Source organism: Helianthus annuus, chromosome 17 (genome assembly GCF_002127325.2).
Source record: "Helianthus annuus cultivar XRQ/B chromosome 17, HanXRQr2.0-SUNRISE, whole genome shotgun sequence".
Lineage (NCBI taxonomy): Eukaryota > Viridiplantae > Streptophyta > Magnoliopsida > Asterales > Asteraceae > Helianthus > Helianthus annuus.
The window spans coordinates 190,612,203-190,631,484 of NC_035449.2; the positions used below are offsets into that span (position 1 = coordinate 190,612,203).

General features: G+C 36.7%; 1 protein-coding gene and 1 long non-coding RNA gene across 2 annotated transcripts; one reads left to right on the forward strand and one right to left on the reverse strand.

The window, feature by feature from the left end:
* Positions 1–1,809: 1,809 nt before the first annotated feature.
* On the forward strand, positions 1,810–4,238 carry LOC118488976. The gene is made up of 3 exons (XR_004885505.1): positions 1,810–1,947; positions 2,688–3,185; positions 4,180–4,238. It is a non-coding gene; the product is annotated as an uncharacterized LOC118488976 (long non-coding RNA).
* A 7,937-nt stretch (positions 4,239–12,175) lies between these two features.
* Positions 12,176–14,069, reverse strand: LOC110925060 (heat shock cognate 70 kDa protein 1). The gene is made up of 2 exons (XM_022169031.2): positions 13,953–14,069; positions 12,176–12,772 (listed from the first exon to the last, which is right to left on the reverse strand). The coding sequence occupies exons 1-2, from the start codon at positions 14,067–14,069 to the stop codon at positions 12,176–12,178; spliced, it is 714 nt and encodes a 237-aa protein (XP_022024723.2).
* Positions 14,070–19,282: the final 5,213 nt, after the last annotated feature.

Genomic DNA, 19,282 nt, shown 5'->3' on the forward strand with positions numbered 1-19,282 from the left:
CTGTTTTGTAAATGAGTGGATGTACTCCATAGCAACAAGTCACATACATTTCTGGATTGTTTCAAGATGTGGCGCTGTCACGATGGAACCTTCAGGTTCAGATAATGGGCGAGGCTGCTGCGTATGCTTTGACATGGGATGAGTTGAAAGAATTGATGCGTAAGGAGTATTGTTCCCAGATGGAGATCCAGAAGCTGGAAATTGAGTTCTGGAACTAAAGATGGAAGGTCAAAAGGTGGCGTAAAATGTACAAAGACTTCATGATTTAGCGCGAGTTGTCCCATACCTGGTGGAACCAGAGATTGAGAGGATCGAACAACTCATCTGGGGGATGGTGCCTCAGGTTCTGAGCTTAATGACAGCATCAAAGCCTCCAACAATTGCCGAAGCAGTTGACTTAAGTGCGACGCTCACTAAAGAAGCAACTAGATTGGAAAAATTTTCAACCTCTGGAGGGAAGAAGGAGACTCTTGCGGGGCCGTCTAGGAAGAATAAAAGAAAGCTCACTGATTTCCAAAAGGGCGCTCAAGCGAATAGCAACGACAATGCCAAAAAGGGGAAAGAGCACATGGGTATCCTACCTAAGTGCGACAAATGTCTACGATATCATAATGGGCGATGCAGGTATGGGAAATGTGGAACTTGTGGAAAAGTTGGCCATCCTAAGGAGACATGTTGGTATGGTACCGGACATAGGAATGAAGGTCAGGATGGCAGTGGAAACCGTGGAGAAAACGACAACAACGGTCGTCAGGACGAAAACAGTAATAATCAAGAACAAGGGCAAGGTTGTAGTGGCATAGGGCATTTCCGAAGAGTTTACTTGGGGACTAAGCCGAGATGTGATGAGAGCAAGTTTCACCATGAAGGTCAATGTCTGAAGCCTTGGTGCGATAAGTGTGGAAAGGAAGGACACAACAAGTATGCCTGTCGAACGAAGTACCCTAGACAAGGAGGAAATGATGACGGCAACCAAGGCAGAAATGATAATGGTAGAGCTCCAGGTTGCTTCGAATGCAGGGATGTGGGGCACTTTAGGAAGGATTGCCCAAAGAATGACTAGGACCGTGGAAGAGCATGCAACATCGGAGCTCGTGAAGCATGCCAGGATCCAGATGTGGTTACTGCTACGTTCTCTATCAACCAAAAATTTTGCATATGTGCTATTTGATACTAGTGTCGTCTATAGCTTCGTATCCCTAGAGTTTAAGAATATACTTGGCTTAGTAGCAAGTAAGTTAGATATTCCGTACTTGATAAAACTAGCTAATGGGAAGTTAGTAAAAACAAACGAAGTGATTAGAAGCTGCGATATAGAGCTTGGAGAGCGTGAGTTTTCATCAGATCTTCTGCCAGCTGAAACATGAAGCTTCAACGTCGTAGTTGGAATGGATTGGCTGTCGAGTAATGTAACACCCCGAAAACGGGTTTAGTAATTAAACCTCGTTAATACAAAAGAGTGGGTAAAATACCGTTAGTGGTGAAAGTAACCCGGTAAATATTAGGATTTAAGTAAATAAACCTAATATTTAATAAAACGTTAATAAATGTTTTCAAGTAAATAAGGTTTATAAGAAGTCCGAATTAACGTGACTTAAATACATAACGGGTTATGACTTCCCGAACCCGCTAAAGTAACAATGAATAATTAACCTAGTTAGTAGCATGTGATTAAGTGACTAATGGTGAGTTATAGTTCCATTTGATCAAAAGGAAACATGAGGGACCATTGTTGCCAAGTGGGAAAGTTGTTTTATTAAAACAAGAGTTAAAACACCAAAACACACACTTAAAGTGTGTGTTCTGGTCGTGACAATCACAGGAGCCAAGGGAGGGTTCCTTACTCAAACCCTAACTTGCTTAAATCCAAGAAATTGAGAGGCCAAATCAGTCCCAAATCGAAATCCAAGCTCGTATTCATGAACACCAAGTTGAAAGGATCACAAGGTATGTAAAATTGTGACGTTTTGATCCATCTCAAAATTCTAGGTTATTTGTAAGAAACTGAAATTGAGCTTGATTATGTCATGCATGAGTGAATCTTGAAGTAATATGATGTCTAGGAGTAAACCCTAGTCAATAACATGTTAGATTGTTGGAAAAACTATGAGATTCATGATGATCCATTGATAAGCTAAGCGGGTTTTATGTTAATATGATGAACACTAGGAAATAGATTGTTGATCTAGTGTAAATTGACGATTTTGAAGTGAATTCAGAAATTATAGAAGTTAACCACTTTGTAAGATGGTTAATTTATGTGAAATTTGGGGTAAGAGATAAGCTAGAGACATGATAAATAAACATGTAAAATTCTGCCCTTAAGGTGTTCGTTGAAATGCCTCAAAGAAGGCTCGAAACTAGAATTTTGTAGTTAAAACACCTAGTTGTGATGTTTCGACTATTATGCAAAAAATGATCAAAGAGAGAGTTCTAAATGTGTTAAACGCGATTAGAACTTTGGTTAAAACGGAGGCCTAAAGATAACGCCTACCGAGTAGTTAAAGAGTGCTAAAACTAGTTGATAACTCGAAAATGCAAATTAGTATACTAATGGGCATTTGACTATTAAAAAGGTCAAACTGACCTATAATACGATAAATAGCGATTTTGATATGAAATACATAAGGTGGAATAATCGTATTAGAATATGATTAAACTAACCACCTTGAAAACGATGATGATAGTTTGACGCGTAACAAGCTAGGTGGAAGCTTGGAGTGAAAGCGGGTCAAACAAGTCAAGCATGGAAGAAAAGCGTAGCTCGGATGCAAGGTAAGTGAAACTTACATAATTGTGTAGATTACTTGTTCATTCTATACGTTATAGATGCAATAATGCTAATATTGAAAATATGGATTTCCGACGTGATTGATACGAGTCGGAACATATAAAGATGATAAAAACCATGTTTATGGCAAAAAGGGGATTCGGTAATGAAATCCGGGACAGGATGGATGTATGAATTAGAAGTCAAAAACCATGTTTTTGATTTAATAGGCAACGTTGGGCATATAGGCCGAACGGGTCAAATGGTGGTGATAACACTATTTGACAATATCGACTAATGCGATTGTCAAGTCTTGTGTTAACAGGAGCGATTAGCGATTCAGTTAATTTCGCCCACACTAAGTGTGATGATAAAAGCAAGGTATAAATTGGGTCTATATGTTGACCCTAGCCAGGTACGTATGCATACGATTATAGTTAACATACAAACTTGGTCAAATAGGTAGTGAAAGCCCCTCATAGTAAATGAGGGGCTAATGTCGACTAAAATGCCCTTGAAGGGTAAATTGAGCGAACAACTTATAAAGGTTGTTTAGGAACTTATCTTACGATCTTGTAACCTTTAGACGCGCATGTAAGTTGTAGACATAAACTTTCAAGAGTTAAATGCTTAAATTGTGTGTTGCCGCAAAAACAACACATCCGTAGGATTAAACTCGGAATAAATAGTCCATTTCGTTAAATCCACCACATTCATAGTTGTGGTGGAAGTCTAGCTAATAACAAATTGGTGGAACTATGAGGTACATGAGAAATGAGCACCGTCCGTGCTAAAATGGTCGTAAATACCCTTAACGGGTCAAAATAAGATTTTAAACGAAAACGGGTAAATAATTGTGTAGAAACCCGTGCTCAGTACTTAATATGATTGACAATATTAGAATTTAAGGGTTTATGATGAATGGTGGTCAAACAAACATGTTTGTTTGATAATCACATAGTCGGGTCGAAAATTGTTGAAAAGATAATAAGCCGAAGGCTTAAAAGTCTCAATTTTATTTAATCCGGATGTTAGATCTTAACTCCATATAATGGAGAATTAAATTATAAACATGTGGGAAGAAACGGTAGGTCAAACGGATAAGCGGTTTGAAAGATACGAAAGATTTCGTGTCAAATTACGGCAAAATGGAAAGGTGGATGCAGGTGCCACCGTAAATTACGGTGCCACCGTAATTTACGGTGGACCTGAAATGGTTTACGGTGAAACACTCCTGATTTACGATGGAAACAAGTCAAAACAAGGACTACCGTAAATTACGGTGTCCACCGTAATTTACGGTGGGCCCTGTACAAAATGTATTTTTGATCAGTTTTGTTTCCCGGACTTGTTTAGATACGTTTTAATTCCCGTATGACTAAAGCATTTCATGTTTTTATGAAATGTAGGTACTTTGTGGAAGCCGGAAGACGATCAAGCTCAACGAAGAACCGAACACGATACAGTTACATGCTTCCGCACTTCGCCACGTTGTAAATTTTAAACAACGAACTTCGATCACGTTATGTAGAATAATTTATAATTTGTAAAAGTTTTAAATAAACCCGCATTCATATAATATGTGTGGTCTTAACTACACATCTAATTGTGGTATTTACATATAAAATTAACTCGAGTGTTACAAGTAATCGTGCAGAGATGGTTTGCAACGAGAAGATTATCCGTATCCTGATGGTGATTGAAGGGATGATTGTGATACGCGGGAAGAAGCAGGATACGACTCTACGGATCATTAACTGTTTAAAGGCACAGAAGCTTTTGCGCAAAGGATGTGTTGCCTTCTTAGTTCATGTCGTGGACAAAGAAGCCAAAGAACCTAAGTTCGAAGATATCCCCTATGGTAAGGGAATATCCTAAAATCTTCCTCGAAGACTTGCCAGGATTACCTCCGCAACGACAAGTCGAATCCTACATTGACTTGGTTCCAGGCGTCGCGCCTGTGGCCAAGGCACCTTATCGACTTGCGCCTTCAGAGATGAAAGAGTTGTCAGTGCAACTTCAGTAGTTGCTAGATAAGGGATTTATAAGGCCAAGCTTCTCGCCTTGGGGAGCTCCAGTTCTGTACGTCTAGGAGAAGGACGGAAGTTTTTGAAAGTGCATTAACTACTGGGAGCTGAACAAGCTAACCATCAAGAAATCAGTATCCCTTGTCGAGGATTACTGATTCATCCGACCGACTGCGAGAATCCAACTACTATTCCAGGATCGGTCTTCGTTCAGGTTATCACCAGCTGCGGATTCAGGAAGAAAATGTATCAAGGAACAGTGAGTCGGCAATCTGTTTTAATCATACGCTAATATTATGTTTTCTACACGATGCACAAAACAGTTTTACACAGAATACAGAACTTGGAAGAACCTAGGAGACATGTACTTAGGACCTTCGGAAACTTAGGTCGAAACTCATCTAAAGGTTAACACCTAGGAACCCCGTCTGTTAACTCAAGCAAACCCCATTATCCTGACATATATGCTATTACAGTTAACCGAACAGATAAAGCACTCAAATTTCTTTTATTGAAATTTCCACTTTTGCATCTAGCCAGTAGATTTTTACATCTCTACTCCTCTTAAGGGTAGTTGCATCACGACAATTTTCTTCATTAAAGAGAACACTCCTTCATCTCAGCACTTGATCATTTCTTCATTATAGCGAATACTTATTGTTTCATTTCTTGGAAATTCATATGTTACGCATGCACCATTTGTTATGCATGTGGTTTCGTTTCAAATAAGCGCTTCATCAAAGTTCAAATATTATTTTGCTAAATCTAATTATTGATTTGTAATTCGAATGACCTATATTATTGTAATGGTTGGCTCCTTTGCTACAAGCCAACACACTTTCTTGAAACTTCTTTTCTTTCAAGTTACATACATGGTTTATCCTTGTAACCATGCCAAAAATTCCCTTGTCGATACATGTATTTATTGTCAAATTTCGCTAAAACCAAGTTTAATTGCTTGAACTTGTCCATTTCGCATCTTCAATTCAAGACACCATATGATGTATTGAGAGCATCATGTTCAATTTCATTTTTGCCAGTGTTTCTTTTGTCCTGAGTCGTAGTAGACTTGTTTGGTCTACGGCTCCATTAAGTCGTCTATTGATTTCGACACCTCGAGGTGATGTTTTCACTAAATTGAAGCTTGCGCTAATCTCGCTTACGCATCTCATACGCGGATTTAATTGTTTATTTATTGACTTGCTCTAAATCCGTTTTGTTTTATCACGATTAAAGCAGTCTTAACACAATCGTGTGTTAAGACAATGGTACATAAATTCATTTTATATCCCAATGTACCTTTTAACGCTTCTTTCATTATCGATCGAATGCCCTGCAGTATTCATTATTTTTCATCTTCGATCGGAGACAGTAGTTCTTTGGTGTTCTATATTAAATTGAGAAATCCTACGATGCCATTTGAATCAAGTTTTCAGGATCGCTTCATTACACTTTCGTTTGATTTCAAACATGGTGAACTTGTCCGATCACCGCTATTATTGAATTATGTCATTACGACACCTTGTGGTGTCGGTGTAAACTTGTAGCTTGTGCTAATCATGGTCAACTGTTCCACACAAAACTACACATACTTTTGTTTGACTTGCCAATTAAACACTCTTAATGCAACTATGCATTAAGACAATGATACACCAGATTCGGTTGTATTTCATTTCGGTGTATTCTTGCAATTCAATAATGTCAACACACTAATCTTAACCAGGTATTTGTTTGAAAGTTGACAAACCATTTTCATGTTACTACCATATTCGAGTTGTTGATTTTGAGTTCATCTAGCGGATGCTATTGTTTCTGAAAACTCATTCGCGTATTGTGAACGATCGTTTGAAATTCTATTGGTCGAAACTCCTCTTTTATTGAACCCTTGTGAAATAGGTTACACCAGACTATACATCTATACGTCTCGTATCTTTTGACATCAAATCCTGAAACACATACCTTTTTACCATTGGGTTAGTACTGTTGTGACAACCTGAACCCCCAAACCTCCAAGGTTAGTTTTATAATCCTGATTCCCCGTTACTTCTCGTTCACGTGATCGCTTCGATTAAATGCTAAACGGTAACGTGTCGGGCTTTACTTGAGTGGGGCCGCCACCACTGTTATAAAGTCTCGACACACACACACACACACACACGCTCCGACTTATGGATTTGATAGTTTGCTATTTGGGCCATATACATATAATTCTATTATCATTGGGAATCCTATATAATCCACTTCAAATTTGGTGAACTTGGGCTCCACTTAAAACATATTAATGTTTTAAATAATAGTGAGAAGGGCTTAGGCCCAGTTCGGTTGATTAACAAACAAATCGCCTAAATCACTATTAATCCGTATACGTATCATATTAGGATGGTTTTATCATAAATCAAACCCTACTCCCTATCTCTCTTTTATAATTACGATCGACCGAAGCAACCTTCCCCCCCCCCCTCACGGACGCAAATTTCCAGTCAATTCACGTCTGAACCAAGTAAAGGTTTCGGTTAGTTAAATCACTCTACTCTTTGTCAACTATGTGATCTTTGTGTGATGATGTTTTATGGTGATATAATGACCGATATAATCATATGTGATTTTATGTGAAAATAACGTGAATGATAATGTGAATTGATTGTTTTCTGCCATACAAATTGAGGTCCAATTATATATTAGTATTAAAATAGGGTATCTAACGAAGGCAACATAGCAATCGGTCGTTAAGGGGTACCCACTCCCCGGATACACATGGGCACACTCCCTAGGGTATCTAACATGAGCAATATCGTAACGCAACATTGAATCGCATTAACATACATCTGGTAACACAACACGTTAACAAACCTTGAACTCACCAGCGTAGTCTGACACACTTGTTTACATGCTTGTAGGTAATTACTGAAGGAACTTGGGAGCTTGCTGTCTGATGCTGCTGGAGTGGTTATGGTCATAATAAACGATTATGTTGATTTGGTTTTCATACATTTACACACTTATACCTTTATGCTTCCGCTCAATACTTTGGTTTTGGTTTAATCTACAAACAATACATTATTACTTGTGTTTGATATGATTGGTGGCTCTCTGTTGAATCGTCACACCTCCATTAGGGACACGCCCTAGGTGGTAATTTGGGGGTGTGACAACTGTTGTAACATGTCCTTGGAATCACCAGATTCGAAGAAGTTTTGTTTTGGTTTCGTGTTGATCACTTTGGTATTATTCATGTCCATACACGCATAAGGTAACCCTAAGGAGTTAACGTAGTTTAAATTTCGAGGACGAAATTTTCTTAACAGGGGGAGAATGTGACACTGTCAAATTTGCGTGCATCCGTACAATTATTAGACAATGATTAATGCTTAATGACTGTGCTGAATTACAATTAATGACTTGAATTGCTTTTTGATTATTGTCATATACATGCATGTGCATCACATATTGCTTAATGTTATATCATTATTGCATAAGAACATTATTGACTTAAATGATACACGAAACACAGTTAGCACAGTTATCAGACGAACGGGGAAATGCTGACGGAGGTCAGAACATAGACAGACAATGTGTTGATACACAGAGTGAGCTAGAAACCAAGTATGACACTAGTATAGTGTGAAGGAAAGTAAGGATCACAAAACTGCCTTCCTAGAGATAAGTTTAAATGCCAGAAAGTGCCTAAAACTCACACAAACTGCAGAATTCTGCAGAAAATCAGCAAAATCAGCTTTTAAAAACATTAATATCATGCAGAAATATGGTTAAAAGGTCCTGAATGCTTTCCTAAGTGTCGGGAATCAAAAGTGTCATAAAAGGGTACATAAAGCACACTAAACTGCATAATTTAGCACCTTAACAAACCAGTAACCAACCGAATAACCGGACACTACCCAAAACACCAAATTTTCACTAGAAGCACTGTTTTAACATTACCAAGCTAGTTAGGATCCCCGGACATCATAACACACCATATAAATATCTAATAACTAAATCCCTAACTAGATACTTGGATTTTAACTATTAACTAACTTAATGGTTAGAACCTAGTCTACTACCCCCCCCCCCCCACACCTATGGACGGCCAATACATGGCCCCCACCATAAGATTTTATTCCAATATAAAATTAGATCTTGTTTCCTCTTTAAATGACATATTATACATTGGTAGAACTCTTGAAATGGATTATAAGTAAGACTAGGAGACCATGAGCTTCATAACTTTCACACAACATAACACCCCACACTTTCTTCTATTCCTTTCCCCTTGGTTCGGCCGAGATCACCACCACCATAACCACCATCAGTCAATCATCCTCCATACATTCCAAGCATATACCAAGGTGTTAGAAGGTGCGTAAGGAAGCTAGGAGCTTTCGGAAGTTCAAGGACCTCTTTCATTTGCTTTTATCCACTCTATTTCTCCTCTTGATCATCCCTAGCCTTGAGCTAGTGGTAAGAACACAAATCCTTCCATTTTACATCTATTTCAAGTGGTTAAAGAATCATACATGTTGAATATCATGAAGAACACTAAGAATCACAAGAATAAAACTTGAACATAAGCTTAAATCATGAAGAAACTATGTTGTTTATGTGTTGTTATGCTTGATGATTGTTGTTTATTCATGTATTCGATGATGATCTCATATGATCTTGCTAGATCATGATTAAAAACATAATCTAGCAAGATGAGAGGATGAAAATGTTGTAGGATTCTAGATCATCCTCACATAGAACATGAACTTGAAAGAATATGTGGTTTTCTTGTAAAATAATGATCAAAGTAGGTTGTAATACTTGTAGATCTAAAATTTCATGGATGATTTCTCAAGAAACCAAGTTAAAAATACAAGTTTTACTTAATCTTGGTTCTTAAACAAATAAACCTTATTTTTGGTGGTTAATAAAGTGTAGAAGTATGTATGTAACAAGAAATTATGGCAAAATTTCTCTAAAAATTAAACACTTAGAAAAATATTTCTAAACAAACATTTACAAGTGTGCTTTAAACCATAAATTTTTACATAGACTTTGCCATAATTTTTGTTCAAAAATATAAATATTAGAGGTTGGTTTTTATAAATAAAATTGACTAAATATGTATTTAGGAAATATATATTTAGAAGGCACCATGTGTGTGATTATTTGTATACTATGTGTATTAGTTATATTATTTTAGGACTTGAAATAATATAACTCATCATAATACCAAAATTACAATCCAAAATATTACCAAAAATTCCAAGGAATAAATATACAAAGAATACCTAAAATACCGGTAAGACCGAACTAAGGAATATAACTTATAAAATATTCCGGAAAATTATTCATGTGAATATTTTGGTAAATAATATTTGGACACCAAAGGAAACAAAAATATGATTTTTACAATTATTACAAATTTATATCATATTTATACTAGAAGAAAATATATTATTTTTGGTAAATAAAAATATATATGTATTCTCGGAATTAATAGAAGGTATATTATTTTTGGGAAGAAAAATATATTTTCTCGATGTATATGAAATATATTATTTTTGGGAAAAAAAATAAGTTTGCATATATTTTCCAAGTTAGACTTGAAAATGTATTATTTTGGAACTCATATGAAAATACAAGTATTTTTGCCAAAGGAAAAAATATCAATAATTTTTCTAAGTAATATCTCTTAAAATATATATTTTGGAAATATATATATTAATGTATTTTTACTAGAAATATTATTCCGGAAAAGTTAATACAAAATTTAGTATAAAGAATAATTGACAATTACAAGAAATACGTATTTTCGTACGTATAAATACCCACCAGAATACGACACTCATACATGGCAAAAATATATAAGGGTAAGAATACGAATACAAGTACACCTATCCTTAGGAAGGAAATACATGTATAAATACTTGTATCGACTTAAAAATATTGTTATAACTATTATTCCAAAAATTTAATAAATATAATTTAAGTTAAAATATTTATTATTTTAACAAATAATTTTATATAACTTGGAATAATAATGAAGATACAAAGAAACGTAACTCAAAGACACTAATTAATACTAAGTCAAGGCACGACCCATTCGTCTAATAGATCATAGTACGTTGTAGATAGTCGTGTACACCAGAGGAAACATTGAGTTACAGGCGGATTCGAAGAATGCAAACCTGTGAGTTCATGTCCCCCTTTTCTTTTAACTGTTTTCAGTTTTATAACTTCGGGGGTTGAGGTCATTACAAAAAAAATGTCATTTAGTGACATACAGAAAGTGACACAAAAAAAACAAATAAGTGCCGCTAAAGATTCACGTAGGAATGGGCGGCACACAAAAAAAGTGCTACTAGAAACGCTGACGCTAAATCCTTTTAGCGGCACTTTTTCAATCTACCGCACAAAGTTTTTGGACTTTTAGTTGCACTTTTTTATGTGCCACTACAAACTTTTGAGCTTTTAGTGGCACAATATTTTTGCCATAAAAAACATGAGGTTTAATGCCATTAATGTTTATCATAATAAATTTTTAATTACAAATACTGTTTATTAACATTAAAAAATAAAAATAAAATTGTAAAATGTAGAAATCATAGTATAATCACTTAACTTAAAAGTTCAACTGATCATCTTTCAATGATTCCAAATTTTTGCAAACAAATGTCTAATAAGTGTCAACCTAAGTCTAAGGATCAAACATATGAAACAAAAAACTAATAAATGTAAGAACAAAAACTCAAAACTTTATTGCGTTCATGAATATCTTTCATAATCTTCATGCGAGTAAAATAATCGTCGTGTTAACTCTTTCTTAGCAATCATATTTCCTACTTCATGGTTGTTCCCTGTACTTGCTACTTATTGTCGCCGCATTAGCCAAGTCACTACATTCAACCTAAAATTCACAATTCATGATAAATTGATTAGATCTCATAAACATGGCTATCAAAGATGTCAGAACATTATAAAAGGAAAACTCACTTCTTTTGTGAGGTATAGTTTTTTTTTTTGTCGGGGGGGGGGGGGGGGGGGGGTGGGGGGTTTAGGTTTTTTGGTTGGAGGGGGGGGCAGGTTAGGTTTTTGGGTGGTGGTGGGGTGGGTGTTTAGGTTTTTGGTGGTGATGTAGTGGGTTTAGTTTTAAGTTATTAGACACTTGTCACTTTATAAATCCTTCTTACACTTCTTACAATTAGAAGCCTTTGTAGAATAACTTGACCCCCATTAATATATAGGTATGAAAAACAGCCTTCATATAGCATTTTAGACAGCAAAGGGCCCGGCTGTAATTTTTCAGCTTGAGCTCCGCTTGTGAGTAATTTTTCAAGCTCGGGCTCGGCTTATTAGTATTCATTAATTAAGTGATACACAAAGATATTTGCTTTTAGGAATGACTCAACACGCCAGTCCTGCAAAAACATAGTGCTTGAACAAAATGATTCACCATTCGGTTATCAAAGTCTTCACCCTCAAGATGCGTATCACCCGCAGTCGACTTCACTTCAAAGATACCCTCTTCGATCGTAAGAACCGATGCATCAAATGTACCACCACCGAGGTCGAAAATAAGCACGTTTTTCTCACCAGCACTAGACGCTTTCTTGTCTAGACCATAAGCAATGGCTGCAGCAGTCGGCTCGTTGATGATACACATCACGTTTAAACCCGCTATGACACCAGCATCTTTCGTGGCTTGCCTTTGCGAGTCGTTGAAGTATGCAGGGACCGTAACGACTGCGTTTTTGACAGTCGATCCCATGAAAGCTTCAGCGATTTCACGCATTTTAGTGAGCACCATTGAAGAGATCTTTCCAGCTGAAAACTGATCCTCACCTTTGTAAGAGACCCCAATCATGGGCTTTTCTGCAGAACCAGAACTGACCTTGAATGGCCATAACTTCATGTCATCCTGTACAGATGTGTCACTGAATCTCCTACCTATAAGTATATTGCTTTCAAAGTCATATCGAATAAACAAATTCTATGGAGGCATTTCATCGAACACCTTGAGTGTGTCTCAGATGACCCGACAAATCACAAAGATTCAACTTCACTTCACATCACATAAAACAAGCTTATATCTATACAAATACATAATAAGAACAATTCAATATCTAAAAAAACATATTTCACATATTTATAAAATCCATTTAATTAAAATTTCAAATAATAGATAAATATTGGGTTGGTCAGATCTGGTTAATGCACATCTCAATAGAAAAAAAAAGGTTCTTGAATCAAGTAAGTTAGCTATTCTAGGTACTCGTCAAGTTTATTGTCAATATGACTAGTCTAAGTGGATCAAAACCAAAAAGGAATTGATTTCAATAAAGGAGTCAATGTAAAAAAAAAATTAAAATATATGAAAATCAAATGCTCCAATCTTTCAAATAGAGATATTAATTCACACTAATGAGAATGAAAACTGGTAAAGAGAAAGCCTTAATTGGATGTAATGCAACCCTAGCAAAAAATATATTCACTAATATTCAGCAATGAATAGCAACTGTACACTTTGTGCCCGATTAACTAGGGGCATGTTTGGCTTAGCTTTTTCAAAAGGGCCTTATGACTTTTTGGAAAAGTCAGGATTTTAGTGACTTTTTGGAAAAGTCACTTTTCCCCTCACATACACCTCATTGCCAAACAGACTTTATAAAGCTTATAACTTTTCAAAAAGTCAATAAGTTGTTTCAAAAAACTTAGTCAAACATGCCCTTAGGTTAGGGCGTTGTTATGATATAAGAAACCCAAAATTGTGCATTAGTACCTCAAGAGTAGGAACTGATTCTGTTGAGAGAACTGTTGAATCCTAAGAGAACCACCTGTTGATGATGATATTTGAAGAACGATTGAAATGGAATTTGAACTCACAGCGAACGAGAGAGACTAGGGTGAGAGGGAAACTGTAAATCGAGGAGAGTGGAGGGAAACTTCTGTTTTTGTAGAGTGAATTTTAGTTTGGAGGGATAAGTTTAAATTTTAATGTAAATTTTAGGAACATTTTGGAGGTAAAAATTAAAGATGTTCACAGTCTAATTTTATCAAAAGTCATTGAATGTCTACTGAGGCCTCACGCTTAGGATTTCTTAACTGCTATTCCTATTGAAGGTCTGAGTTAACGTATGTCATCGATGGAGTACCAGTTAATCCTTAAGTACCGTCTGATAATCCCCATGTTCCCGAACGATAAACTTGTCCAGTCTGCCGTAAAGCACGCCTGGATAAATACGGGGAGCATGCCTTTGTCTCCCTGGCGTTTGACACGTTCGGCTCATTGGCGCCGTAGGCGGTTCGGTTCTTGGCTAGAGTTCAGCGTGTGGTCCACAACAACTTTTCGACCCCCCAGGGGTGCAGCTTTGTTTTTAGTAGATTAGCGTTTTCTATTCAGAAGGGGATGACGGCGCAGTTTGTTGCTCGTCTACTTACTATCCTTATGTAATTTGCCCAGCTGATTGAAATGAATTTAAAAGTTCCACTAAAAAATAAAACTAAGTTAAACCGTTAATAATGGGTTTTGTTGTTGTAAACCAAAACTGAACGGTTAAAACCCAAAACCAAACTAAAGCGTTACTAATGGTTTGGTTTTGATTTGATTTCTTAGTTTGGTATTTTGTAATTAAGATTTGAAACTTAAATATAAAGCATGAAATTGAGGTGTACAATCGCAAGTGAAACTAGAATCGACGCCTAAACATAAAAAAATTTCCAACAAATTTTGCACTAATTTCAAAATCCTGTGAGTTTTACAATCCTTTTGATAAAATCAACATATATATTTTCACAATACACACGACATATATATATATATATATGTAGATTTTTTATCATATCATTTAATATTAGCCATTTAGTTTAATTAGACTCGTAGTCTTGTAACTATATAATTTCTACATTTGATTCAGCTTATCTTATAGTCCACTTTAAATTTAATTAAACTTTACCTAGTTATAATTTTAATTAAGGCTAATATAAAAATAAAATATATCATATGAAGTATTTTCAAAAATTAAATATAAGAAATCTTACAATTCCCTCCGATTTATATAGCCGGTTTTTTGGTGTGAACCGCAAACCAAATCCTTGCCACAATTACAATTTTTTAAACCGACCGACCGAATATTAAAATTATGAAGAAAAACTGACATTGTAAAGAAACTATGGCAACCGTTTGAATAGTCGCACGGTGTTCCTGAACCATGAATATAATTACAATTTTTTTTTAGTTTTGATTACTTCTTAGAATTAGTGGCATAAAGAGATAAATTTTAAGGTGTGAGTGAAAGTGTGAATTAGTGGTTTATATAACCTAAATAACATTAAAAGTGTGTGTCAAACAAAGATGGCACACAAAAAGTGCCACTAAAAACATAAATTAATGGCTTAAAACCTAAATGCCACTAAAACGTGTGTCAGGCAAATATGGCATACATAAAGTGCCACGAAAACCTAAATTAGTGCCATAAAAGCTAAATGCCACTAAAAGTGTGTGCCAGTAAATGGACTGTTTTTTGTTAGTACATGTTACAAACTGTTTACAAACGTTTATATGTGGTATGGTTAGCTAAGGAAGGGTACTGCTAGATCATGTGAGTGGTGGGTATGACGCTTAAGACCGTTAATCCTCGTTGTAGGACCAAGGGACATGAGTGATAGATCTATTTGGGTGTAGCGAGCCCACACCCATGTGGACCGGGGTTTGGCCCATGAGGTGACTATATCTTCAAACTGAAACTGTGGCAAAATTCTGCTAGGATTGAGTCTTCCTGCACCACGTCACACATATTAATGGCCTTGCAAACCATTAATGATCTGTTTTCCTTGTTGCTTTCATACCAGAGTTTGCAAATACATACTTACTTACAATGATTACAAAGATTATTCGAGCTCACACACTAAACACATGAACTCGCTCAACTTTTGTTGATGTTTTCAAACTACATGTATTTTAGGAAACTAAGTATGGATCTGGTGGGCGTTAGAGTTTTACAGTGTTTGTTTGGAATAAAAGATGTCATCCGGTGTCGAATGGTTTGGAGTGTGTATCCTATCCTGGATAGGATACATATTTCAAAGCCTAGTTTTCATTAGAGTCTTTTAAGACTCGAATGGTTCGGAGTGTGTATCCTATCCTGGATAGGACTCGCTCAACTTTTGTTGATGGTTCGGAGATGTCATCCGGTGTCGAATGGTTCGGAGTGTGTATCCTATCCTGGATAGGATACATATTTTAAAACCTGTTGGTGTTGTATTTTAAGCTTGAAATCTGTGTTTGGGATTTGAGAATAATTGTTGCTTGTAATGTTTTAAAACTTAATCAATGGATGAACATCTTTGGTTTTATCATATAGTTGTTTGTTATGGTTGAATGCAATGATATTAAGCAAGTCACACATAATCATGCTTCCGCAAAAGTCAGGGTGTGACACATTGTCAGTCGTGCGGGTATGACTTCTTGCAATCCTGTCACAAATCCTGTCGATACAAAACCAAAACTCGGCGCTACATCTAGTGTTCCAGTTGATAACCCCACCTTTTACAGAAGCCTTGCAGGTGCGCTTCAGTATCTCACCTTTACTAGGCCTGACATCAGTTATGCCGTTTAACAAATCTGCATTCACATTCACAACCCCAGCACCGAGCACTGGAATGCCTTGAAGCGTATTATTTATTACATTCGCAGCATCGCGGAGTATGGTCTCACTCTCTCCCCGTGTCCTGATATCTCTCTCCGGACCTATACAGATGTTGATTGGGCTGGGTGTTCGGATACCCGTCGCTCTACCTCAGGATATTGCGTTTACATGGGACAAAATCTTTTATCTTGGTCCTCCAAGCGACGGTCGACCATCTCTCGCTCAAGCGCCGAAGCCGAATACCGTGCGGTTGCAAATGTCGTTGTTGAAATTTGTTGGCTCCGCAACCTTCTTCTCGAGTTGCGTCGACCCCTATCCACGGCTACTTTAGTGTATTGCGACAATATCAGTGCAATCTACCTATCCAGTAATCAAGTTCAACATCAACGCACCAAACACATAGAGCTTGACATTCATTTTGTGCATGAACATGTCCAACGTGGTGCAATACGGATACTTCATACCCCCACTCGACTTCAGATTGCTGACATCTTCACCAAAGGCTTACCTCGGGTGTTATTTGACGATTTCCGCTCCAGTCTCAACATTCGCCCACCTCTTGCTTCGACTGCGGGGGTGTAATGGAATATATTTTATGTAAATATAGAGAGGATCATGTCATTAACTTTTTAATTATCTCTTCCCTAAATTGTGCGATTGTATCTTGTATATATATTAAGATATCAATGATAGAGGAAGTCAATTGAGCCATAACATTCTTCAACCAGGATCCTTTATCTTACAGACGAGATTGAAAATGCAAAAGCATCATCGTCGTCGCACAAGTGTTGGTAACATGTTTGATCCTTTCTCACGTGACTTGGATTTAACATTAAGATATTTATAAGACTTTTGAAATTTATAAGATATTCCATACATGGACCAAAACCGTAATTTACTATTTTATTTATTTTAACAGAAAACCCATTTTAAATTAAGCCTATTACTTTTTTACACATCAACACCAATTAGTAAAGTTTAAACCCATTTAAATTGGCTCAATAACGACCCCTTTTTTCCACTCGCCCTGGACCCAAACTTTTTGAAAGATTCTCTAAGATGACCCTGGTTTTTAATGTTATAAGTTTTATTTAAGGAAAATGGTAAAACGACTAAATTACCCTCATATAAGATGCACGTGATCACACCTAAGGTTAAAAATTTTGAGTTATGACTAAAAAATGTGTCAAAATGGGAAATTTGCCTGTAATAATCCTTAGTAGACGTCACTAGCCATTGGCAGTCCCAATTTTGAATATTCACCATGCTAGTCCAACCTTTCAGTTATTTTTCCTCCACCGGTCCCCTGTTAAAAAACTTAACGGAGTTAAGTTTTTTTTCCGAATTACAAACAGATGTTTTAGGGCTTTTGATTAGAACGACGATACGAGTCCATTTATGTAAAACTTACCTCGAAACGGTGCTCCAAACGATGAAAACGGTGCTTCAATTCGGGTGTTTAAACTTCCAATCAACAAAAATCAAGTCGTTTGGAGCACCGTTTCGAGTTAAGTTTTACATCAATGGACTCGTATCGCCGCTCTGATCAAAAGCCCTAAAACATCTATTTGAAATTTGGAAAAAAAAACTTCACTTCGTTAGGTTTTTTTAACGAAGGACCAGTGGAGGAAAAACAAACAGGTGAAAGGTTGGACTGGTAGGGGAAATATCCAAAAGTGGAATTGCCAATGGCCAATGATGTTTGCGGATTATTAGAGGCCAAGTTCCCGTCAAAAATAGAAATTTTTTTAGTTATAGAGGGCATAATACACTTTAGAGTAAACTGTCAAAATGGTCTCTGAGGTTTGGTCACTTTTGCCACTTTAGTCCAAAACTCAAACCTTTTGAATCTTGGTCCCTGTGGTTTCAATTTTGTTGTCATTTTCATCCAAAAGAAAAATCTGATCAGATTTTCCAGTTAACATCCAGTTTTTTGTCTTTTTCCTTCCTTTTAATGAAGGGCAAAATGGTAAGATTTTTTAAATTGTTATCATAAAATGTTAAAAGACTATTTTGTCCTTCATTAAAAGAAAGGGAAAAGAAAAAAAGCTGGATATTAACTGGAAAATCGTATTGGTAACATGAATTCCGGATGTTCTTCCATTTAAGTACTTGGGTTTAAGAGTAGGGGCCAACGTGAATCGTATGCGTAACTGGAAACCAGTGTTCGACATTTTTGAGTCTAGATTGGCTCTTTGGAAGGCGTCTCTCCTGTCTATCGGTGGGGGAATCACTCTCATCCGGTCCGTCCTTCAGAGCTTACCGAATTATTTTTTTTCGCTTTTTAAAGCGCCAGTGAAAGTGGTTAATGATTTGGAAGCTTTAATCAAAAAATTCCTATGGGGAGGATCAACTGAAGTTAAAAGGACGCATTGGGTGGCTTGGGATAAAGTGGCTTTGGCAAAGAAGAACGGGGGTCTGGGAATCAGCAAGCTCAGTCATGTTAACATTGCTCTTTTGAGCAAGTGGGGGTGGAGATACAAGTGTGAAAAGAATAATCTTTGGGTCAAGGTGATAGACGCTATTCATTCGGGCAGCTCGGGTTGGTCTTTCTTACCGGTTATGAAATCTCTTGGAGGTGTCTGGCAGAATATAGTCTCTACTATCAATAAGCCTATGCCAGGTAACATCCGTCTTCGTAATTTTTTTCGGGGTTCGGTTGGTAGAGGTAGCGATGTATTGTTTTGCTTGGACCCGTGGATGAAAGACGTCCCTCTCAAAGAGGTGTTTCCTAACTTGTTTGAGCTAGAATTGGTTAAAACATGTTCGGTTCGTGATCGTCTGATGGGAGCATGGCTGTGGAAGCATGATCCGGATCGTGACGTCGAGATCAGGGAGTTGACCGTCTTATTAAC